The 24957-nt window shown below is 35.8% G+C and overlaps 2 protein-coding genes across 6 annotated transcripts in view; one reads left to right on the top strand and one right to left on the bottom strand.

Moving 5' to 3' along the window:
- Nucleotides 1-190: 190 nt before the first annotated feature.
- On the bottom strand, nt 191-8846 carry LOC118264712 (dnaJ homolog subfamily C member 22). 2 transcript variants are annotated; one of them, XM_035577334.2, is made up of 7 exons: nt 8308-8830; nt 4681-4828; nt 3843-4047; nt 3439-3582; nt 3155-3278; nt 2674-2730; nt 191-2343 (listed from the first exon to the last, which is right to left on the bottom strand). In XM_035577334.2, exons 1-7 carry the CDS (start codon nt 8560-8562, stop codon nt 2122-2124), a joined length of 1155 nt encoding a protein of 384 aa, XP_035433227.2. In that variant the 5' UTR covers nt 8563-8830; the 3' UTR covers nt 191-2121. The 2 variants fall into 2 exon arrangements, with proteins under 2 accessions (XP_035433227.2, XP_035433234.2); XM_035577341.2 differs by lacking the exon at nt 2674-2730 and having other exon boundaries at nt 8308-8846.
- A 3815-nt stretch (nt 8847-12661) lies between these two features.
- The window catches only part of LOC118264681 (JNK-interacting protein 3), a 49240-nt gene continuing 36944 nt past the window's right edge, over nt 12662-24957 (top strand). For all 4 annotated transcript variants that reach the window (XM_035577298.2, XM_035577282.2, XM_035577274.2 and 1 more), the window contains exons 1-3: nt 12662-13327; nt 15910-16065; nt 18425-18569. In XM_035577298.2, the coding sequence (XP_035433191.2) occupies nt 13022-13327; nt 15910-16065; nt 18425-18569 (607 nt within the window). In that variant the 5' untranslated portion in view covers nt 12662-13021. The remainder of the gene's footprint in view (nt 13328-15909; nt 16066-18424; nt 18570-24957) is intronic.

Genomic DNA, 24957 nt, shown 5'->3' with positions numbered 1-24957 from the left:
TTTAATAAATTATAAACGGTTATCAGACACTTCTATCCATCAACATTCCACCAGTATGTAAAATAATGATTAGGAACGCCTTTCTGAAGCAGCAAGAATAGTATTATTTATTAACAACCCGGGGCAGTCCACTGTTGGAATATGAGCATTGTCTACAGTCAGAGGGTTTCTTACAATAAAACAACATGAATGAGCAATACATCGTTTATTATGTTTACATCAAACACCAATTACTACATAGCAAATATTATCTAAAGAAAAAAAAAACAAAAAAATTGAATATAAAATATAAAAAATCGTTTAAATAAAAATCTAAAAAGAATAAATTAAATAAACTTTAACTTACAAATGCATCTTCTTACAAACTATTTGAAATTGGAATGTATTTTAAATCAGGATTATAAATGACAGATTAACAAGCAGATCCATTACTTTGAATATCATAGAGATAATGATGTAAGTCTACCACATTGAATATATTATTCGAAATTTACTACTACTACCACAATATTAAAATGTACTTACTAATCTTAATGTTACATTCATAAATATTAAATAAGTTAATAATTTGCGACTTGTGCGTTCAATATTTGCCATGTTCTACTGAAGCATTGACTGCTATCCAGTGACAGGCTTGATGTTTAAACAAATTTCATAAAATTACCTGTCGTGAGGATGAAAAGGCCAAAACCCCAAGACAGTGTTAAATTTAGTTACAATTTTAAAATGTTAAAATTAAATAATTACTACTTTATCAAAACTTGGTTCCGAAAAAGGTTGGACGGCCCCGTGACATTCATAACCACCGAATTTTTTCAATTCCAAGAAATTGATATCTTTTTATATCAAACACAAATACTAATAAGAACGCTCGCCTTAAAAATTAGATCCATTTGGCTTATAAATGCATTAAAAAGTCAGCTCGTTTATTAATAAAGGTAACAGTTTAAAAAGGTTTTTTTTACTTGTACCTAATAGTACCTATATAAAATGACTATAGTCAAATAGCAAAGAGCAGTCCTTTACATCGTGGGTTAAACAGTAACATACATTAAATGTCCTAATTCCTATATGTACTACACTTATTTGATAGTCATACATAAATAAGTTTTTAAAATCTACAATTTAAGATACAAATTACGAACCATGTAAATGGTATATAATAATATAAAGTACATTGAATGAGATTCAAATAGTAATATCGTTGGATTTAGTTAGATCATAAGTTAAAATACATAGTTCAAAATAGAGAAATAGAGCCAAAAGGAAGACACATACATCTTTATATCGAACCTAGAATTGAATGTATATATGTATATAATATATATAATGATGTATACTTTAATAACAACACCTGTTTTGGAAGCTCTAATTCCCACCTCTCTAAGACTTCATATCAGTCATCACTTCTATACCCATATAGAAGGCCTATAACCATTAATACGATCGCCCTTTAGAGCAGATAAATAGACAATGTCTTATGTAACTCTAGACTAATAATTAGAATAAATATGATTAAATACTGCGCGTAATTCTAATTAATAACGGATTAAATAGCCACGTTTATGTTTCTTCAGACAATTTATTATAAATGCTTTATTAGTACCTTAGACATATTTTATAAGTAGGTACCATGGCTGCCATCAAATGCAACGCAAATTGCGAGAATATTCTTAAAATTCCTATCTTGAAATCGTTTTCGTGTAGACAAAGAAAATCCTATATGCATGACAATAGCTGCACAAAGTCCTATAAAAATACTACATTAAAAAACACATATGTATGAAATTTATTTGATTTAATATTTTAAATCATCCTGATCAAACGACGGCGTAGACGACGTAACTTAAACTGAAATATTAACCATAACAAAATTACTGATTGAATTGTAACTTCAAGGAAAATAATAAGGCCATCACATAGGTAGCCGAGACATTTGTAATAACTAACGGCTATCAGTGGTAAAACTATGGCCAAGGCGTAACTGAGAAGAATAAGCAGTTGACTTACGGATAACATACTGACAATGTACTCATATCTATCTAGCGTTTCATATACCAGTCGAGTTATGATCTTAACGGTTTTACGCACAAATAAGCGTGCGAAACCGGTAACCCAATCCTATATACTCTTTTCGTCCGAATTGTCCTTTTTGTTTCTTCGGTTGCGTCGGTGCTTGCTGTTCGATAGGATTTCGTAAGCCTGCTGGATTTCCATGAAGCGTTCCTGAGCGGCCCTGCGTTCTGCCTCATCTTTTACTTTGTCTGGATGGTTCTCCCGGGATAATTTTCTCCATACCGAGGTTATCTCAGATTGAGACGAATCGCGGTTAACTCCCAGCACCTATAATACAGATACAATATTATTTCTATACAGTAATTTAAAGAAGTAACATTGTCGATTATAATATTTTTGCCTTAAAAAAAATATAAATGAAATAATAATGAATATAGTTTGTAAAGCCTAATAGAAACATCCAGCTACAACAACAACAAAAAAAAATAACAATAGACGCTACCAACATAAAAATTACAAAACATAAATAAACAATTTTAATTTCCTGCAAAGCATTTTATCATAATCCTTAAAAAAAAATTAAAACATAAGAAAAACACATCCAGGTAACCAATGCGAATGCGTGCAATCTACGAACATATTGTTATTTGTTATTACCACTTTCAATCGTTCGTATGGTCCTAATTCACAAGCGCAGGCCGCTGGGAAAAATCCCTGAATAATGAAAGAAAAGTCAGATGACGTAATAAATACAGATTCTTGGTGCTAAGACTACCCTATGACTCTAAAAGAACATTGATTCTTGTCTCTAAAAGGCCTATTTATTTCTATTCTGAAGAAATTTTGTTAAACAAATAATATTTCTTATGTAGTCGGCTACAAAATAGCATCATACACATCAATACTTCAAAATTAACTTTAATGAGGTATACATCCTATGTGATAACTCTGAGAAGAAATTCGTCCCGACATCCCGAAAGTCCAGACAAGAGTACATATTTTTGAAAACAGTAAGAAATTATTACATCGTCTATTAATAAAATGTTCTATCATGTTGACGAATAATAAAACAAGTTCACAACCAAATACACCTAGGTACCAAGAGTTTTAATTTACAACTTAATAAATAATTATTTACCCTGTAGGCGTTTTGTTCGCCGTGTGGATCCGAAAGGTCTATGATCTGCTTCCACACCTCATACCATCCGTGGTGCTGCGCATACTGGTAAGTCTCAGCAATACATTGCTTCACATCTAACCACCTGAGAATAAAAACACGTTTTTAATAAGAAACCTAATACTCTACAATATAAGGTTAATTATCCAGTACCTTAGAGGCATAAGACTCAAAGAGCATTTATACAATTTTAAACTTTAGCCATTACCCATCTAAGGTGCATATTTGTATGTGTATTCACTCACCAGGGACTTGTAAAGAAGTGGTGTAAAGCTTCATAGATGGGCACCTCATCGCCTTCGCTGTCAGTGATGGTGCCATGAAAGTACAGATAACTGCACCATAGTGACAGGTATATGCACGCACACACAGCCAGGATGGAAACACGCCTAGATAACACAAAGAGAATCATTTCACTATAGACCTAATTAGTAACCATGGGTGCTAGGTAAGTATACTTATAGAATTCGGTAGTTGAATGTCACGATGCTAATTTCTACACTATAATATTAATGGAAATCGTCACTGTTCATATAAAGATACAATATTAAGTCAAAAGCCTCTTGAGGTTTACTGAATCACTTGCTACCAAATACCTTTAACAAATGAACTTGCTTTTCTACTTTTCTATCTAAATAATATAACTTACTTCACGTTATGGGTCTTTTTCTTGGGCGTCCTTCTCCAACGCTTTGAGTAGGAATCAAATGCACAGGCCGACGCTAGAAGCATTATGGTAAACCAGATGCTGTCATCAAACACATAGTAGCGGATTGGATATGCCGCAAAGGCCCCAAGCAATGGCCACTTGAGGGATCCCTCCTCATTCCCGATGTTGCCAACTGTCCATACACCTGGCAGAAAATTAAAAAATAAGTAAAGATAAAAATACTACATTGAAGAAAACAGCCGAACAAAACCTATTTATTATAGTCTTCACAATCCAAAAGGCAAAGAATTGTAGCTAATTTTGACCTGAGTAATTTTTGTTTTCAATGACAATTTCTTCTTGTTCACAAAAAAGCACATAAGAATGTAGGTACATAGCATGTGAGTTTTATGTGTAAGTAATAAAACTTGGTTTATTCTTACAATACGAAAAGAGAAATTGTAATATTATGCACTTCTTTGTTATATAATACTTGAAGTGGAACAAATTTCTTTTCATGGCAATCATGTAAGTTTATATTCTGTTATCAAAGAACCCTCTAAGATTGTGACGACTTCGAAAACAGAGCACAACCAAAAATATTCTATTCTAAACGCCAACAAAATAAAAGAAGCATTAAGAAGTTAGCGATAGAACAGTGCTCCACATACCCTTACGCTTAGCCTTAGAATCATCCATATCAGAAATTGAAGATTCAGTTTTAGCGTTATCAGTTTTCACCGCCACCACTTGACGTCTTGGTATATCTGCCAGTTAGTAATTAGTGAGAGAATGCATTAAGAATAATTCTTATGTTTAACATACTAAAATATCTTACCAAGTGCGAGAGCCACGGGAATCAACAGGTTCAAGTATCGGAGATTTATTCCCCAGAATGAGTCCGGAGGTATCGCAAACATTGTCATTTGCGCCCAAGAATATCCGACCATCAGCATACCAGTAAAACGATTCATAGAAAATGGAGGCTGAACAAAATAAAAGCACACATTTAATATAAGTATTAAGAGTAAGTGACAATTGACTATACTTTAGCCGTGCCCTCATACATTCAACGCTAAAGAATTGTAACTAAGTAGGGCAGGACAGGGTCTAGATTTAGGGTACATTTAAATCTCACATATTCTCTTGACTATTCATATAGATATGGTAAATCAGTGCGAGAAATTATCCAGTCTGTTGGTAGCTTGTCACCGAGCTTTGTTGGTGCATTAATTATTGATAATTTTCATAGTGCAAGTGAATTCATAAAATCATGAAGGATTATGTTGTGGAATATAATAAATAATTACTAAGTAGTGTTTGCTACCAAGATCTTGCTGGTGCTAACTTTCTAACTATTAGACTTATCTATTTGCCAAGAGCATAGTCATAATAAAATTGTATTATGATATTAGTAACAAATTGTCATAGCTCATATTTACAATAGTTAATAAATATTGCTATTAAATGTAATGTTATGTGCGAAAATTTTACCTATTAGGGTAATTAAAATATAATTGAATCAACTCCCTAATACTCTACACTACATTGCAACAAATTAGGTTAACTAAAATAACAATTTACGCAACATCAACAAAAATCTAATTAGTTAAGTAGGTATTTGAGTACTTGAATGTTAGTTCTACATAATATTACCTACATATTTATGTAATTGTTATTTAGAAATCAGATTAGTGCAATAAATTCAATTTTAGTATATCTATAGAATGTTTGTATAAATACTGTTTCTATCTTCACTGAGTTCAGTGCTAATGTATTCCAAGACAATTGCATGCAGGATATCCTCAATTGAAAACAAAATTACGATAAAATTATTCTATTTTCATTAGAAAAAATAAAGAAACCAAATTTGTGATTATCACAGATTCACAGCTTTCTAGGGAATACAGAAAAATAATATTCAGCTGTTTTTTTCTAAGTCAAACTCAGCTAAATAAAACCTAAGCTTTAGCAAGACCCATTGAATGCAATATTCATTATTTTACTCATATGGTTTGTATATCAGAGATTAGCAGACCTCTTAATTTTGTCTTGCTTTGGAAATTGTTAATTTTTTCTAACAATAACAAACCTAACAAAATACAAATGCTGTTCTCAAGATACGTGTTTAGTAACACATTTAGTGATTCATTTTTAAATTAGTTATAGCAAAAGAAGATGGCTATCAAAGAATATGTTTGTCAATGTTTAAGTTACTGTCTCAACCAATATGTAACATGTATTTTTATTGTGCAATCAAATAATGAAACCAAACATAAAATTCTAACTAAATTTGTCGAATAGGCAATTTTTATCTAAACCATGTCAATTAGGTATTATTCTATTTAATTTGCAACTTTCAAATTATTTACATAGTAGTGATTTTATAATGACATACTTACTGGGTGTAATAAGATTCAATAACTTTACTTTGTGATTTATTATCTAAATGGGAACTAAAAATGCGTGTACATGACAATAAGCATTACTATTTGTTAAAATAGCAATTAATATTGTTAATGTTTTCAGTTAATATACATATTGCTTTATAATTATAGTTATATTTGCATGAATGCAAGAAGGAATTCGGGTACAGTGCACCTAAACACTGAGAAGAGATGGTGATCAGATTATTGTTATGGAAAACCAAACAAAATAATGCCAATTTGAGCATTAAGCTCAGAAATTAAGCGAAGCAGGATTATGTCTTTTTGATTTTAGTTGTGTTAGTAAAAAAGTAACCCAACACCATAAAATATACATACTTACAGTATGAGACCAAGTAGTCTTCCCAAAGGTCAGCAAAGTCAAGTCTTAAATAGAATACAACCAGAGCAATTAGAATAACAGGACATATATCCCAAGTATAGCATTAATATAATATAAGTAAATAATTAAGTTAGTTATATCCTATAGAAGATGTTAATTTAAATGTATTTACACTGATTAATAAATTTCATGTTACACATTAGGGCTTAATTAAAATATCCAAAATATGCTGTATGTAAATACTAACACAGTCAGTAATGGAAAGTTTAATCAACAATGGCATAAGCTCATCAATTAGCACCTACTTTTACCTTTACTTATAAGTGCCATCAATATAAGTAAGAGTCTATAAGTGGCCACTGCTGACCATAGGTCTCGTCTCGCACAGAGAAGATTTGAATATTAAACTTAGACTTATAATTTGAAATTATAAGCCCAGGTTTTCTCACAAACTTTTCCTTTCCTTTACTGTTTGTCATTGGTGTCTAAATAATCTTAGAAAGTACATATAAATCTGAAAAATTCACATTGGTACTTGCCATTGGTAGGTTTGAAACCCACTCCCTCATGCATGAGAAGCGGGTTTTAACCTTCAGGCCACCACGACATTTACACCATTATCACCATTAATAGCTAAGCAATCATTAGACCATTTATACTTTTATGAATTCTGATTTGTCTATTCATTAGTTGCAAAGCAGAAGATTGATCTTATACTAACAGAACATCATAGCCACATGCATAGGCGTAGCCAGGTTTTAGTATCGGGAGGGGTTCTACAAAAGTAAAACAAACAAAACTTCCTTAATTCATGAGAATATATATGTTAATATAACCAGTTACTAGCTACTTAAATTTTATCTTAACTTTTCGGGGGGTTTGAAACCCCAAACCTGGCTACGCCTATGGCCACATGAACTTCATATTAAAAATTGATAAAAACACAATTTCTGTTAAATCATGACATGTCCACACCCAACATAGCAATCAAATGTAATAAAGAATTCAAACTTCTTGCTTTTAAAAATGATAACATGTACACAACCATGTACCATAATATTGTCCCCATAAAACTACTAATATACTACCTATTGGAACCAGCTTAGGCTTTAAAGTGATAATTGAGCTATGAAGAGCCAGTCTAAAAATCTTTGAAGAACAATGCTCAGGATCATTGACTTTTAATATGGACATTTAATGCATAATCATACATAAAATAGTTACATAATTATGATAGAGAACCAATTCAGACAAAGCATTGAGATAATCTCCATTAGAAAATGTTACCCTTTATTCTTTGATGGAAAGTCTAAGGGTTGTCTTACAATTAACATAAGCAGTCGCATACCCCATTGTTTTTAGATATAAATCAACTAGCTACTTCTGAGCGATTTCACCCGCACTGTTTGGCTCCTCTTAGTCATAGCGTGATGTTTTATAGCCTATAGCCTTCCTCGATAAATGCACTATCCAACACAAAAAAAATATTCAATTCGGACCAGTAGTTCTGGAGATTAGCGCGTTCAAAAAATCAAACAAACAAACTTCAGCTTTATAATATTAGTATAGATATAGATATATACATAATTATAGATAGTTAGACCCACACTGAAATTCTGCATTCTTGTCCAGGCTGCAAGCGCGAGCTCATCGTTATAGTATCCTAGTTATAAAAGTAGAAAGTTGTATGTCCTACCTTTTTGTTCTGGATTACTCTCCTTGCCAATTCTTCCACATATTGTGGATCGTTATTGGCTTCGCGGACATACCGCGGTATCCTAAATATTTCGCCAAGCCACCCTATGACAAAACCACCCAGAGTAGTCCACCAAACAAATGCATGGCGATCTCGTCTAAGGTAGAAGTGATGACCCCCAAAGATTCCCGTAAAAAGCCACATAAAATAAGCGACGAAAATGGATTTCTTCCCAGGCATCGTGGGGCTCTTCATGTTCACGTTATTGGATACAATAAACCAGTTAATTAGTAACGCAGCACTTGAGGAATGATGAACTGAAAGTAGGTGCTAGAAGCGGGAATTGATTTTATCGGCTTGCACTTATAATAATACACGTCAAATGCCCCTAATACGTTTATGTCACTCGTTTATCCGTATATACGACCGTGTAAGTGTAACTGTAAATTATTATTATATCCTATTCTTGACGCGGTTCAAATCTGTCGCCTAAACACATGACGTGGGATATAGAACGCGATTTGACAGACAAGTAAACTGACTGACTGAAACTTCGACACATAGCGCGCAAGACAAGAAGGCCAAATGGGCGGAGCTAAACAGAATAGGGATGCCAGCAAATAAATCGCAATATTATTGTTAGATATACAGTTTAGTATACATTAATATATGAATTTTAACCGCCAAGGTAAAAATGTAATAAAAACTTGACGTTGTAAACTTTCTCTAAGGTACAGAGTTATGATACTGGTTTTGTTTTTTTTATTCGATGTAAACTATATGCTTGACTACAATCCCACCTGATAGTAAGTAGTGATATAATCGTTGATGGTGAGGCGCACTAGTTTATTAAGAGCCTATTCACTCTAGACTTGAAGAACATTGTAATCGGATGGAAAAACCGTATCAGGCAGATTGTTCCAGTCTCTCGATGTACGCGGAATAAACGACGAAGCGAAATGCTTAGTCCGAACCGTAGAAGTTTCGACAACGTAAGGATGGATACCCGCCGTGCGACGGCTTATGCTTATATACGACCCATATGTGGCCGCAGTACTCCATACAAGATCGGACCTGTGCTTTGTAAAGCATTAAAAGCTGTCCCGGTGTGAATTACTGCCGGACCTTAGCGAGGATGCCGAGTTTCTTAGCAGCCACCTTGGCCTTGGACTCAATGAACCGCCCGAAGTTAAGATCAGAGGAGATTTCGCCCAAGAGCTAAAGGCGGTCGGTGCACTCCAGGGATACATCTCGAAAAGCAGGAGCCAAGGTGAATGGGCTCCTTTTAGCGGTGAATAGACACGCTTGTGTTTTGGCGGCGTTGAATCCCACCAGATTGGCTTCGCCCCATTTGGACACTGCCTAAAGTGAGACATTCGTACGCTCTATCATTGCTCTCCTCAGACCGGATTAACTAATTCCTTACTAGCCCGAGCACTTGGCAGATATCTTTCTACAACTGTGCTATCATCTGCATACCCAAAGATACCGGGCAATAGCAGATCGTTAATGTGCAGCAAAAATAGAGTTGCAAAGAGAACAGACCCTGAGGAACTCCGGCATTAGTCGTCATTAGTCGCCCCATAAATGGGTGACATAAACTAGTAGGTCCCCAGTAGACCGATTGCCGCGAAACCCGTACTGTCGGTCACTGAGGAGATCGTTACCTTCCAGATATGCCATGAGGCGCGAGTTCAACACACGCTCCATAATCTTGCAGAGTATGGAGGTTATCGAAATCGGCCGATAGTTGGTAAGATCGGCACGACTGCCCTTTTTGGACACGGGTTGCACGTTGGCAAGCTTCCAGGACTTGAGCACTATACCAGTCCTAAATGAGAGGCGATACAAGCGAGTCAATACAGGGGACAACTCGGGCGCACAAGCCTTAAGAACAATCGCTGGTAAACCATCTGGTCCACTAGTTTTATTCACGTCCAGACGACACAGTACTCTAAGAACCTCTTTGTTCCTTATGCGAACCTCGGGCATCGAAGAATCGCAATGAGGTAGAGTTGGCGGAGTAGCACTGCTAGTGTCAAGACGAGAATTATGTGCGAAAAGAGATGCAAAAAGGCCTGCTTTCTCTTTCGCGGTGTGGGCCAGTATTCCATCAGGTCTTACCAGCGGAGGCAATGTGGGCCGACAGAAGTTCGCCTCGACCGACTTGGCAAGGGACCAGAATGCTCTGCTACCGGACGGTTGTGCAGAAAGCTTTGTGCCAATGTAGGTGATGCGGTCGAAACGAGCCTTCTTTAGTGCCTTTTTATAGGACTTGGCAGCATGGTTAAAGGCTCTCTTCTTTGAGATTAGACCCGGAGCTTTACGGTCACAAGCATTCACCCAGGCGAGAAACGCCGAATGCTTACGCTGTTCATCTTGAACCATGGGTTAGCTGAGCCACCGACGGGTACGTCACTATATGGGATGAAGTACTCCATAGCTTGACGTATCACATCGGTTACAGCATCCGCACAGCTCGACGGGTTTTCAGAAGAGAAGCAGACCTGCTGCCAAGGATAAGATGCAAAGAAGTGCCGCATCTCATCCCAATCTGCTGACTAGTACGCCACATCCTACGTTCACTGCGTGAGTCGTAGTCAGATGGGGAGAAGGTCGATACAGACTTCACCAGACAGTGATCTGAGGTCCCAAGTGGAGATAATAATAAGTTTACTTTAATGAATGCTCCAAGGTAGCCCGCGAAATTTAAATTTACACGAATATTTTGCAATATATACCTTGCGGTATGATGATAAAATAAATGTTTGTGGCATTGAAATGTATATATTTATACAACAATACTTAAAATCATCCACATAGCTTCACAATTTACTGATGTTCTACAATGTATGTACCATTTTATATAAAAAAACAACGTTGTAGACCTTCTCTAAGTTACAGGGTTATGTTGATGGTTTTAACCAGTATAACTGTGTAAATACAATATATTTCACTGCCGCGAATATATATTTTATTATTATACTATCCGATATTGAGCTATAAACCGCAAAAAATTGTGACAATTTAAATAACGCTAGCTACTCTGGAACATTCACCTTAACTTAAACTTAAACACAAATATTTTGCTACCGCGAATACATCTTTTGTCATTATAGAGTACGTAGCGAGCTGTAAATAGCAAAAAATAAGAAAATTTTAGTTTCACCAGCTACTTTCTTTGTTCTCCTTTATTCCCCTTTGTCTCCAACAGGATAAATAAGTATTGGTATATTACCTGGTCATTTCAAATAATGTAGCACTCCACTCCATCAGTAATCAGTACATCACAGTTGGCAATCGTTTTATCTTCATCTCCGACTTCTTCGAGGGTTTTGTACGAATTGATATCACAGGCAAGGCGGAGCTCGGCGATGTCGGGGACCTCGGTTTATTGATTAATTCATAGACAAAATGGAATATTACCTATGAAAAAAATTATTGCCTTTAAAACATTAGGTACGGTATTGGTGTGAATTAGTACATCCTACCAAAAGCCCATTAGGGCTCCTTCAAATATACGGGTTACTGTATTTTTGCTCACCAGATGGCGCTAGTGTAGACATCTCGTTTTGTGGTCCAATAGGGATTCAGTTAGTATCATACGATCTGACTTTTCATATTTGACAGCTACTATGATTGGACCACTTGCTAGATTTGGGACATCCAGCAAGTCAAAAAACGGTAGACTAAAGAGTATAATAAATATCGGTAGACCCCATAAGCTACCAAGTGCTGTGCGACGGCCACATTTCTATCAGCCGTACTAAATCCTCTGAGGGCTACGTAAAGAAATTGTACCATTAGTACGGGTCATACGTTCAAAGTGAGCGGCATATTCAAAGTTTACGTACGATGCGCGATCAATAATAACGGCGGCGTATGCGTCGCCCTCTCCTTTTCAATCGCTCAGTTTCACGTAAGCTCGTACAAAATAAAACAATTCGATATGTCGAGGATGTTTATTCGACGGTACGGTTACAGTACCAATACGCGCTTTAAAACGTCTTTGCTTATAATCTTATGCCTCACAATTCACATCCCGTAACCTTTGAAAAGTACTTTTGACCAATGGTAGTAACCTATTAACCACAGATAACAAATACATTACAGCTTACTACAACTTTTTTCAATTTTCAACAGTATTAATAATTTTCACTTCCATTGGTACATATTATACTCAAAATTTGGTTTCTACGTTCTTGATTTGTTTACTTTTTTGTCATTATTTTGCGTCGTGTTGTCGTTAGTCGTATTTGACTCTCATTCAACTTGTTGTTTTTAGTCATACATCCGGAAACTCTGTAGGGCTGCCAACCAGCCAACCAATATTGTCATCGACAACGTCCATCGCCAACTTTTTTTTTTAACAGTCAGCAAAAAGACCTCAATCAGACAAGACATGGTGTGAACGAAAATCTATTTTCTTTCATATATTTACGCAGTCAGACCAGACTGTAGAATTTTAGTGACCTTATTTATTCAAAGAAAGAAAGAAAATAAAATGTAAAACGTGTATTTTAAATAATGTAGAATATTGCCTTATGGAGAAGTTTTTTGGATCCACTCATCGATCGCGTCATCAAATAATATTATCCATTACTTTAGCTACATCTAATTAATCATGTTTGAAGAAAATATTAATTGAATGCCCTTGTGTAGAAATAGATGAAGTGATTTCGTATTTGTAAAATTTCTGCAGTTTGTTTCCAAAATGTACGAAGACGCTACAGAGACGGTCTATGGGACCCATGAAGACTCCCACGTTGTGATGTCAGAAAAGGTCCAGTCTCTGGCTGGAAGCATATACCAGGAGTTCGAACGCATGATAGCTCGGTACGACGAAGATGTCGTGAAGACGCTTATGCCACTGTTGGTGAACGTGCTTGAGTGCTTGGATTCAGCTTATCAGACCAACCAGGAACATGAAGTCGAGCTGGAGTTACTGCGAGAAGATAATGAACAACTGGTCACGCAATACGAGCGCGAGAAGGCAGCGAGGAAACACGCGGAGCAGAAGGTGAGTGAACAAAACAACTAGTAAAGAAGGGGCCTTGACTGTCTTCCTTTGTTTTGCATCACAAGGCTGCCTTAGAACGTATTTAGTAGTTTACTGCAATCTGTATTTAATGCACGCATATTGTTTTTATTTAGTTTCGCTAGTGTACCAAGTGGAGAGTTGCTCAAGCATTGTGGTAGTTTTCATGGAATGTGCCATCCATTCTGTTATCTGAATCCCAAGGTAAACAAGATGACTTGGTATCAAGTTTGCATAATAGGCATTTGGTAATTATATCAGGCCTCACAATTTTGTATTTATCATGATTAATAGTCTGTGGTTTGACCTGTGATGATTTATGCTATTGTTTACTGGCATAATACTGGCCGTTCCACTTCTACATGTTGTACTACAACATCGACTGTAAAAAACATACTCAAATAATAATCTACAATTTGTTAATGGACTTGTAACTGATAAAATTATTCTTACTGATACAATAGGTTATCTTCTATTTGAATCTAATAAGATTAATAAGTATTTCTTACTACATTTCTTTTGCATTATGGCCTTGTAAGATTGGATGTTTTTTAAGAGGTTTTGGTTTAATTTGCATGTGAAAATAGGAGTATTCATTAAAAATAATGCAATATACTATGCATGTATACTCATTAGTTTTAATAATAATAAGTATTTGTTAGTTAGGTGTATATAATTTATGTATGTGAAATATTAACATCAATGTGTAATATAATATCCGATCTCAACCTAAAATCAGTGGAATAGGATTGATTTTTATTTGTTTGGAGTTTCTATCAAAACATTACACTAATTTAAAGATTTTGAGTTAAGAGTGGTAATTAATTACAGCTATAAATGATTATATATTTTTTATTCATTCCCATAATTGGGATATGTAGGTTTATAATCATATAATTTCACATACATAATATGATACCCTGACCTGAAATAACACTATTAACCACTTGTCTGTCGGTATATAAGACACAATAGAAAATACATTATGTCTCGCGTAGATCTGCATTCCGACAGACAACGGGTTAATGGATCACACAAGAATTTGCTCCGTGCTTGAACCAAACTCGCTACACATTGTGTAAATATGACACATGTATACGCATTTACTTGTATGCATATAATAAGCAATTTCAACAGTATGTTATGTAAATAAAAAACAGGTTTTCATTATAAACAAATAAGTTTTTGGCTCTACTTTACCACTGATAGAAATGAAGCCAATAGCTAAAGACTAGCCTTGAAAGACATATGAACATACATTATACATTTTTAAAAACAGTTGCTATTACTTTTGCCGTGATCTGATTAATATAAATCATTTGATTAGCCAAGTGACTAATGCAATGTTGTTACCCAATAATAATAGCAACATGCACTTGTGTTGTCTTAGTATTTTAATTATACGACTGCAACAGTAGAGTTGTTATATCGCACAACACTCAACAGGATGGTACAATCATAAAAAATTAGTACTTACTATAATTTCTCTATGTGTAATTGTAGACTATGATAAAAATTATGATAATTATGAATGTTGAGTAAACAAATAGCATAATAATATACCTACCTAGTACTTACATCTCATGTTATTGTCGTAAACATTTTATAATCTAATACATATAGGTACTTTTGCTTTATCATTGGTGATGGCTTTAAATAAAAAAAAAGATTCCCATGAATCTGTTAGTAAATTTCACACCAAAGTCAGTTACATAACAATAACAAAAAAAAAATCCTCCTATCAAATAAACAGAATTTATTAAAGCGATAAAGTTATTTGGTCAGTCCCAGAGTTTGAAGTAGGATGAGAGCATGAGTGAGCAAAATAGGAAACAAAATTTATATTTAGTTATATTTATAGTAGATAATGTCTTATTTTCCTGCCTAAACTAAAAATAAAATACAGGCTTATTGTATTTATATTCCTGTATTGTTAGAGAACTGACAGATAGACATGTAATGTATTTATTGTGATTTAAATTAAGTTTTAACTAACTACATGTTTTTTTAATTAAAAATGCTTTTTTTTGTTAACATTTGATTGTTAAAATTTTGCATATTAACTAGGTACTAACATATTTTATTTGCTTGTGACTCATCTGGGCATTAAAAAGAAATAAGATGGATAAGAATAGTTATATTGATATTCAAAATAAAATTTCTGATAATATGTATGTACTAACATGAAATTATTATTTATTGAATATCACATCTGAGTTATACAGAAATTAGTCTTTAATTAGCTTCTTTCCAAAGATTTCAGTGTACTTCTTACGAAATGAATGACATAATCATAACTAACTCATTCAAACAAAGTCTTTTATTTTAACTTCAAAGTTATTTTGGTACTCAGCTGTAGACACTTAAATGTTTGCGTTGCTCAATTTGAAATGTTTTGCATAACGTTTTTGAAGCCAAATAATGTAAAAGTACAAAAATAACTTAAGTTGGGAGCGACAAGTGTTGTAATTGTTTTCCAGAAAATTATTTTTGTCTTTAATTTTTTCTATACAAGGTTTTATGTAAGGTGCAACTAAGACTAATTAATTTATCGTTGTTGACAGTTGCTCGAAGCGGAAGATCACTTCGAAGGAGAGAGGAAAGATCTATCCGGTCGAATGGAGGCTCTGGACAGTATTGTCAGGATGTTGGAGCTCAAACATAAGAACTCGTTGGACCACGCAAGCAGACTCGAGGAACGTGAGAATGAGCTGAAGAAAGTAAGTCAGTTATTTTTTTTATTAGATCATACTAATGACAAGTTTGTCCCCCGATGTGGTAGGTGTGGTGGGTTGGGAGGTGCACAATGTACATGAACTATGACACCCACTTGTCACCAGTTAGATTATAAGTCCAATGTGATAGAAAGCCTATTACTATACCATGCAGCAGCCTAGACTCAGTGCTACTATTGAGGAATTCCATAAGCTGAAAACAAAATCAATTATACTTTGATTGAGCTGGTACCTATGTCTCAAACACTCAAGATATAGAGTAACCTTGGAGTGTGTTAGCAATATACAAAGCAGCTGATCTTTTAAGTAGGTATATGCAGAAAAGACTTAACTAAGTAGTTCATGGTGATCATCGGAAGTAAATTACAAGGCCTTATCAACCAGGTATTAGAACAGTTCCTAGTGTTTGTGTACGGAAATAGGTTATTAGTAATAATACATTTACAAGAAGGTTCTACTGTAATTAAGTTAGTAAGTACGATTAGTTGAATATGTACGTAAGAAAATGCATTAGTTTCTGTATTATCACCACTGAACCTGCCATTGTATTGTAGTCTTTAATTTAATGGATTTTTCTCCGTATTTCTATAAAAAGGGAGGTCCAGAGTTCATTATAGAGCGCATGGAACTAGTTGGGAACTAGGACTCGACATACTGTTGAAGTGGTTCCATTATACTCGCTATTAAAGTAAAATCAATGAAGTTTCCGACCAAGACAGCTTACACATTATTTAGTTATGGTCGATATGGAAAGCTCAAAATAGCATTAACTTATTGATTTTCGTATTTGATTGTTGCACTGATCAATTTGTGGGTGGTCATATTATGTGCTGATAAATATAAAGACAGTACTAAATAACATCAAGTAAATACGTTTTTATCTCGCAACTGGCTTGTTCTCAGATGTATAATAAATGAGTATGTATAGATTCAACAGTGCCGATCTTATATTTCATGACGCTGCACGTTTTGTGTAATACGAAACTTAGTTTTTTATGCAAGTACGTTTGTAGGCAAGCCGCAGGCGGTACAGACGTTGCATTTCAATAATTAAGTAGACGGTGAACCAATTTCGATTAAGGCGTATTATCTTCTGCCAAAAGGATCGATGTACCGACTACTGATGTACATTAGGAATCGGTAGAACCCTTTATTGTTTAACAAAAATGCTTTTGACAGTACTTTACATACAATCTCAAGTTCGTATTAACATACGAAAATGCAACTTGATACATTGTGTTCCTTGAACCATTCAAAATACAATCTAAAAGGTATCCAATGCCAAAGAACACACGCTGACTGACACACAATTTAATCTTCTTGTGCTAATCCAATAAACGTTTGGTACTATATTTTATAGGAAAGTATGTAAGGTAGTTGGATTAGTAGCAGTATCTTGAATGCCAGTTTACATTTTACACACCCATACTAACTACTTGCCCCATTTTACTTACGAACCATATTTTAATGAGGCGCAAATTATGCGTGCTTTCAATTAAAAATTTAAAGGACTTCAGAGATTTTTTGTTTATTCACATTAATAATGACGGTTTTTAATAAATTCAGTTAAGATATTTCTTATCTAGGTATGCCGCCAATCAATAATGTTATTAATTCCGATGCTCGTAAAAGCGCTAATACCACAATATTGTATTTAAACTTGTTGTTATATCTTCGGTCAATGTAACTGGGTAATTAATTCGAGTATTGATTGCATGGATGATTTAATCAAAAGTAGTTCACGACCGAATTTTATTGAAACAAATTATTCTGCATCACACACACGGTACAATCATCCGTTTGTTATTATTATTCCCAAGGATCTGCAGGCTCGAAGTTGACACAAAATATTGTGTCCCTTTTTTAACATGGGACTAACGTTGTCAGCATGTCTGCTCAGCTGTAAAATAGGTCATGCACTAACAAGGTACACTTTTCCAGATGTTATGCAAAATCCTTAGCTTTTACGGTAGTTGGTTGACATACGTACTCAACTCACATTAATTGAGTTCATAGTGGATTATAAAATATCTAACTAGATGCGTATTGTGGACGCGTGGTGGTATAAGATAACAAACTGTTCCTCTTCAGTTCTAAATGCTTTCGTTTTTACTCAATTTACTCGAAAACATGACAAATAGACCTCAAGTACGATAAGATACATCTTTCGTAGATGTAACAAAATGGTGGGTGGGCAGTTCACTTATTACTTCTTTCTGTCATGTTAGAAAATTAGACATGGTTGTCTAAGATTGTCGTGGATGGTCTACCTATTAAGTTGATTATACTTGCAGCTTGCAGGAAATTTATAATATATTGTTTTAATACAAATGTTTGTACGCAGGAATATTCGAAACTCCACGAGCGATACAATGAGCTGTTCAAAACCCATGTGGACTACATGGAGCGTACCAAGTTGCTGATGAGCACAGCTAGCGACAGAGGAGAGGTCCGCGGAAGACTTGGCCTCAACCCCATGCGTTCTAGTGGTGAGTTGATCCAGTTATTTATTTCAGTAAGGTACCATAGTTACATTAGTTTTACTACCATAACTAAGTAGATATGTTTCTGACAGAAATTCGGTGTCCAAATGATATCATCAAATATGAAAATATACGTTTAAATAAATACGAATATATTTAATCAAAAAACTATTCAAGTGCATCTTATCGCGGATTTATAGAGTAATGCACTTTGGGCAGAGTTGGATGTAAAAGAAATACAAAAATTTAGGTTACCTACAATAGATTTTTGTTTTATTGGCATTCCTTGTTAGTTAATAATTGTTTAAATATGTATTCTATATGCTATACCCCAAAACAATAGGTCCAATTGATATAGAAGCAGTAATAGGCTTTTCTATTCACTCTAGAAATTCTACTTTGCTACAATGTCTTGGAAAACGTAATGGCGTAGGATTATAAGGAAGGGACTGAAACAAGATGCACCTGTATTTGCGCACGTAGATATATCTAGACTACCACTAGATACTTCCTGCGCAGTTGGCTAGTCTAATTGAATCACAAGTCGTCGTGATTGGAGTCGTTCTGCAGATATTATTACTTGCTAAAGGTACATCCGTCTCTGAGAAACACTGATATCATGTTATGCAATAGGTACACATCTAAAAAAATAATCTAAAACGTCCAAATCATTATCCTATTGTTTCTTTTTATACGTTTAATAATAACAGTTATTTTTATTCTCCTCCACCTACTACGTACTGCTGGTTGTAATATAAATAGTCATACTTATTTTAATTTTAATTGCTTTACTTTTTAATGTATGTGTACTTGGGACGCACGTGCCATGTAAATATAGAGGTTAATCATATAATTCCTTCGATCGTTATTTGTAGTGAATATTCTCAACTTGTTGGTGGTAACTTGTACCTTATCAGGCAGTTTTCGTCTTTATAGAGCTGATGCCGTGGCCTCATATTTGTGTATGTAAGTAACTGAGTACTGATACAATACTTTGAAAATTTTCTGAACGTATCCGTGTAGGTGAAATTTTTGTAGGCTGCATGGATACTTTTTACTTCACTATCAGGTAAATATTAGTCTAGGATAATTTTGAGTACCTTTCAATAGGTTTGCATTTGCACCCTATTGAGAAAGTATTAGGAATTGTTTTTCTTTATTTTTGTATGGCAATTATTAAGATACAACATAAATCAACTTGCACGGTTCTCCGACATCTTTATTTGATTTTGTCTGGACTTTAAAAGAGACTATGACCTCTGAGTTTGTTTCGGCATTTCTTCTCAGAGTAGTCGGATAGGAAATGCCGGCCTCATCTAGTTATTTAAGAGATTGACGTGTAAAAGTGTTATTTTATAACCTATTTGCAAAATAAATATCATTTATCATTTAAATATTTTCTAGCGATGAATATCGTTATAAAAAAGTTGATGTTTTAAATATAAAGGCCATTGCAAACAATTTTTTAAACATGTGAATAGTTTAAGTTTAAACTCGGCAGTTTGGAATCCTTCTATTACACTCCTAGCAAGAGATGTGCCATCAAAGGCTTATAAAATCGATATTTTCCATACAAGCGGAACTAAACCTCCCAATCTAATGTAGCAAATATTTACTTTTGAGATGGCAAACTTGTAATATGTTCACACTGTAGCAGGTTAAAAGTTTATTCGGTTTAAAGGCCTCGGGCCTTTAAGGCTAAGGCTAAGGTTGTTAGAAGGGGTGTAATGTAGGTGCTTGATTTTACTTGATCATCATCATCATCAGCTTGTTCTCGTCCTGAGTCACTGAGTTCGATCTTCAGTTCTACAGATCCAACCACTACCAGCCACCTTGCGGATATCGTGATCGTACTGACAATCACTGGGGACTTGTCAGTAAGTTGTTCTGATAACGTAAACGAACGAGCTGTCCGGTTCGTTTACAATGAGCGGGATTGTCTCTAAAAACAAAGGAATACTGCGAGCCAAGCTCTTGCTCAATATCGATTAGATACTCGGGCCACAACGATTTATCCTCAGCGGTGTAAACACAGCCTCAGACAGGAATGCCATCAGGATTATAGGCATACTGTTACTAGTATACTTACAGCAGATTAGGCGCAAATTAATAATCGATCGGTTAATGTAGATATAGCAGTCAGGTTATATAGAAAGGAGGGATGAAAGCAGATTTACGAAAGAAATATACAAGGCGTAGGTATATGTATGGGGCCGTCGTCGGTAGAGTCTAAACGGACAAATTATAGTGACCGACCAGATTGACAATATTATATTAAACGTTGGCAAATTAAATGTACACTTAATCGACGAGCATACATAATAAGACTGATGACTGATGATGAAGCGAAAGAGGTATGTAAGATTCGTAGCAATTGGCGTTGCATTGTCTCTGCCTACCCCCATGGGAGACAGGCGTGAGGTTATGAATGAATGATAAGTAATTGTATTTCTATCAAAAACCTTGAGACCGAACTAGAAATTTGAGATCAAAATCGGTGATTAATTTCGGCGTTTCGTACTACAAATTCTTATAATAACTTAATGCAAAACTAAGTACCAAGTCTCTATTTATGAATAACAATCGGGTTGCTAATCTGATAATAATTGAATCCTCAACGTACTGGTGTGCGATTATCGTATGCAGTAAAATAATGTCTGTTATTACGGCAATAGACTGCTTGGTCTAGATATGTACTGAGTTAAAAAGTATATAGATAATTAGGTACTAATCCAGTTTATTAACGATTTTTATCTGCATGCTTAGTGTTAAAATTGTAGTTTTCTTACAAACACTAGATATTTGCTTCCTAAAGTTTATACTTCTTGCTAAATAGTGTAGTAGACATCTAGAAGTGCCTACTTTAATTTTGCGGCAAGTCCCAATAACAGTTGGAACAACTGAATTTGATTGCGTTTTTCATTAAAATGCTATCTTCTCCTTCCTTCACTGCTACCAAGGGTTATCAGGGATTTGTACTTATACAATTTGTAATTAGGCAACGTCTAGGTTTGGGAAGATACTTCAGCCATAACTATCAGATTCTCATACCAACTGTAGCCCAATTATACTGCAGTTTTATTGAATTTATCGCATTTTTTTATCATTCGTATTTAATGATGCAATCGTAATATCGTTTGGAAACTCAATCAGTAATTATGAATTGAAGGTTTCCAATATAAAATGATTCATTTCAGGTGTTTTAGTGACGTAGATGCGTGCTCTTTGCAAGCTCTTGATCGATTCTTATAGCAATATGCGATATGTAAGAATACATATTTAATTTATGAAGAATACTTGAAATAAATAATTACAAGCAACACCTTGACTGTTTGTTAAAAAAAAGAAGTACAAGTACCTATGCACGCAATTCATGTCTTCATTTAATATTGTACGCATCGAATTTACACACATACTACACCGGTCGTTCAAGTACTGATGGGTATTAGGTACTTATAATAGCTACATTTATTACGTCTAATACAGATAACTCCCAAGTATTTTATTTAGCTTAGTACATGCAATTCATGAGTGTGGATCGTTGGGTTACACAGCAGACGGGTCTAAATATGGGTTCACTAATTCAAATAAAGTCTTCGACCGTAAAATGTATTCAAGTACTACAGAGTGAAACGTAAATGTCAGCGTTTAAAATAAAAGTTTCCAATGAATTAAGTTCGGAAGGTGGCGTGGCTCATTAATGTTGCTGCACGAACCATGAGCCCCCTTTGAATCGAGCTCGATTTATCTGTTTGATGTTTGTTAGGAATGAAGTGCAGGGCCGACCACCGAGATGAATAACGCAACATAAACGTTGGGAGAGTATCGTCAGTTGTGGTAACACCGTGGACACATTTCCATAACATCATTATGAAACTAGGACACAAATGTTAAAATTTACATCAAAAGGCTATACAAATAAAATTAACCTGTAACTTGTGAATTTGGGATTAACTTTAACATGTACCAATTTTCAATGTTTGAAAGTACTTGTAGGGTATAGCTAAGGTACATTATAATAACAGACATTTATACGCATAAATAAACAAACATAAACATATCATTTACACTCATACATACATAAATAAATATAAACATTTACATACATACAAATACACAAATACATATACATACAAATCTACATACTACATACATTACATTCACATTCTTACCATACATACTACTTTATAACTTTATTTCATCTATACACGGCCTTATGCCTGCGCACGTATGTACACGCCCTTAGCTATACCTACACACCGTCCGGCCGCTAGCGGAGCCCTGGCGCCCGCGTTGACAACATGCTCGGGACACTTCGGGAGTTCGCGGAGCCGTTCGGCACGCGGCGCGGCCGCCGCCTCCACCCCGCGCTTCACTCGCGCCCCTCGCTCGCCCACGTCAGTGACGTCAGTCCGCCTCGGCTAGCGATCGCGCGCGCATCGAAAACTTACTCTCGCGTTAACTTTATATAATTTCGTTGATCTCACTACTAATACTGTATATTTTATTATTTATTCAATATAGACAATTTAAAGTTAGTGTCTAGTATTTTATTTATCTCTTAATACTATAAACACTACATTGGTGACCCCGAAGACTAAACACGTGCTTGTGCTTGTGCTACCTACTTTGTGCGCGGTGAACTTAGACTCAAACGCAGTAAACTTAGTGACTATATCCAAGTGCAATACGTATCGTAAAAGATGTGCGAATCAGAGAACATGACAAAATCCGATTTAACGGGTTCGAAAGACATTTTCCGTGTAGGCGTGCGCGTTCCGCCATTTTGGCCTGAAAAACCCGCGATATGGTTCGCGCAAATAGAAGGCCAATTCGCAATATCGAACATTACGGCGGACACAACAAAGTTTTTCTACGTCGTCAGCCACCTCGATCCAAGATATGCATCCGAGGTGGAGGATATCATAGTGAGCCCACCAGCGGACGATAAATACGGCCGACTCAAGACGGAGTTGATTAAGCGGCTCTCGGAATCCAGGGAGAAGAAAGTACACCAACTCCTCACCCATGAGGAATTAGGCGATCGGAAGCCATCGCAGTTCCTCAGGCACCTGCAACACCTCGCCGGTCCTAAGGTACCCGACGAGTTCCTGCGGACAATTTGGTCCAGCCGGCTACCGAGCAACATCCAATCAATCATAGCATCCCAATCATCATCGCCTCTGGAAGTTCTCGCTGATCTCGCGGATAAGATCCACGACGTCGTGCCGAAGGGTCAGGTCGCGGCCGCATCGTCCCAAGTAAGTGATGTCCTCACCTTAACTAAACAGATGACAGAACTGGTGAAACAAGTAGAGATTCTAACACGAAAGGTCAATGACCTTACCCGTCCAGGACGATCGCGATCGCGTTCATCTTCCCGCCATCGATCTAAATCGAGATCCGACGTGCACCCTACGTGTTGGTACCACTACAAATTCGGTAAAAAGGCTACTAAGTGCAACCAGCCGTGTAACTTCGTTTCGGAAAACCCGAAAAGCAGTCAGTAATGGCGGCTGACGACTGCTCTACATGTAAAGGCCGCCTATTTATTTCGGATAAACGTACCGGCGTACAATTTTTAATAGATACGGGTTCCGACGTATGTGCCTACCCAAGGACGTATTTAAAAAATCAGCTGTCGTACGGTAAACTCAGTACCTACGAGCTTGTCGCGGCAAATGGTAGTCCCATACGTACCTATGGTACTTACCAACTGTCACTGAACCTGGGACTACGTCGGGAATTTGTCTGGAACTTTATTATTGCTGATGTGTCGAGGCCTATAATCGGAGTCGATTTTTTAAGTTATTATAACTTATTAGTCGACTGCCGACGGCAAAAATTAATAGACTCGATTACGAATTTAACTGTTGGCGCGCCTGCAACCCACGAGATAACACATGAAATGCTATCATTAAAAACCATCACAGGGCATTCAACCTTACTGGACCTACTACGTCAATATCCAGAAATCACACGTCCAGCTGGGTCTTACCACCAACCCATACATAATACAAAGCACTACATCCGTACTACTCCTGGCCCACCGGTAACATCACGACCGCGTCGTTTAGCACCTGACCGTTTGAAGATCGCAAAACAAGAATTCGAGGAAATGTTACGTAACGGAACGGCTCGCCGCTCGGAGAGTCCATGGTCTTCTCCACTACATCTTGTTCCGAAAAAGATGATGGTTGGAGGCCGTGTGGAGACTACAGGCGGTTAAACGCGCGAACGGTGCCAGATCGCTACCCAGTAAGACACATTCACGATTTTGCTTACCAACTATCCGGTTCCACTATATTTTCAAAGATTGATCTCGTTAAAGCCTTTAATCAAATCCCAGTTAATGAAGACGACATTAAGAAGACAGCGATAACTACACCGTTCG

The sequence above is a fragment of the Spodoptera frugiperda genome, chromosome 25 (assembly GCF_023101765.2).
Source record: "Spodoptera frugiperda isolate SF20-4 chromosome 25, AGI-APGP_CSIRO_Sfru_2.0, whole genome shotgun sequence".
Lineage (NCBI taxonomy): Eukaryota > Metazoa > Arthropoda > Insecta > Lepidoptera > Noctuidae > Spodoptera > Spodoptera frugiperda.
The sequence above is the reverse complement of the archived record's forward strand: the minus strand, read 5'-3'. Positions and strand labels throughout refer to the sequence as shown.

What these genes read in the sequence shown, in the direction of transcription:
- LOC118264712 (XM_035577334.2), bottom strand. Translation starts at nt 8,562, where the DNA reads ATGAAGAGCCCCACGATGCCTGGGAAGAAATCCATTTTCGTCGCTTAT. An exon ending in AAAAAGACCCATAACGTGAA is followed by an intron (nt 3,583 to 3,842) that starts GTAAGTTATATT and finishes TGTGTTATCTAG; the next exon opens with GCGTGTTTCCATCCTGGCTG. An exon ending in GCGAACAAAACGCCTACAGG is followed by an intron (nt 2,731 to 3,154) that starts GTAAATAATTAT and finishes TTCATTATTCAG; the next exon opens with GGATTTTTCCCAGCGGCCTG.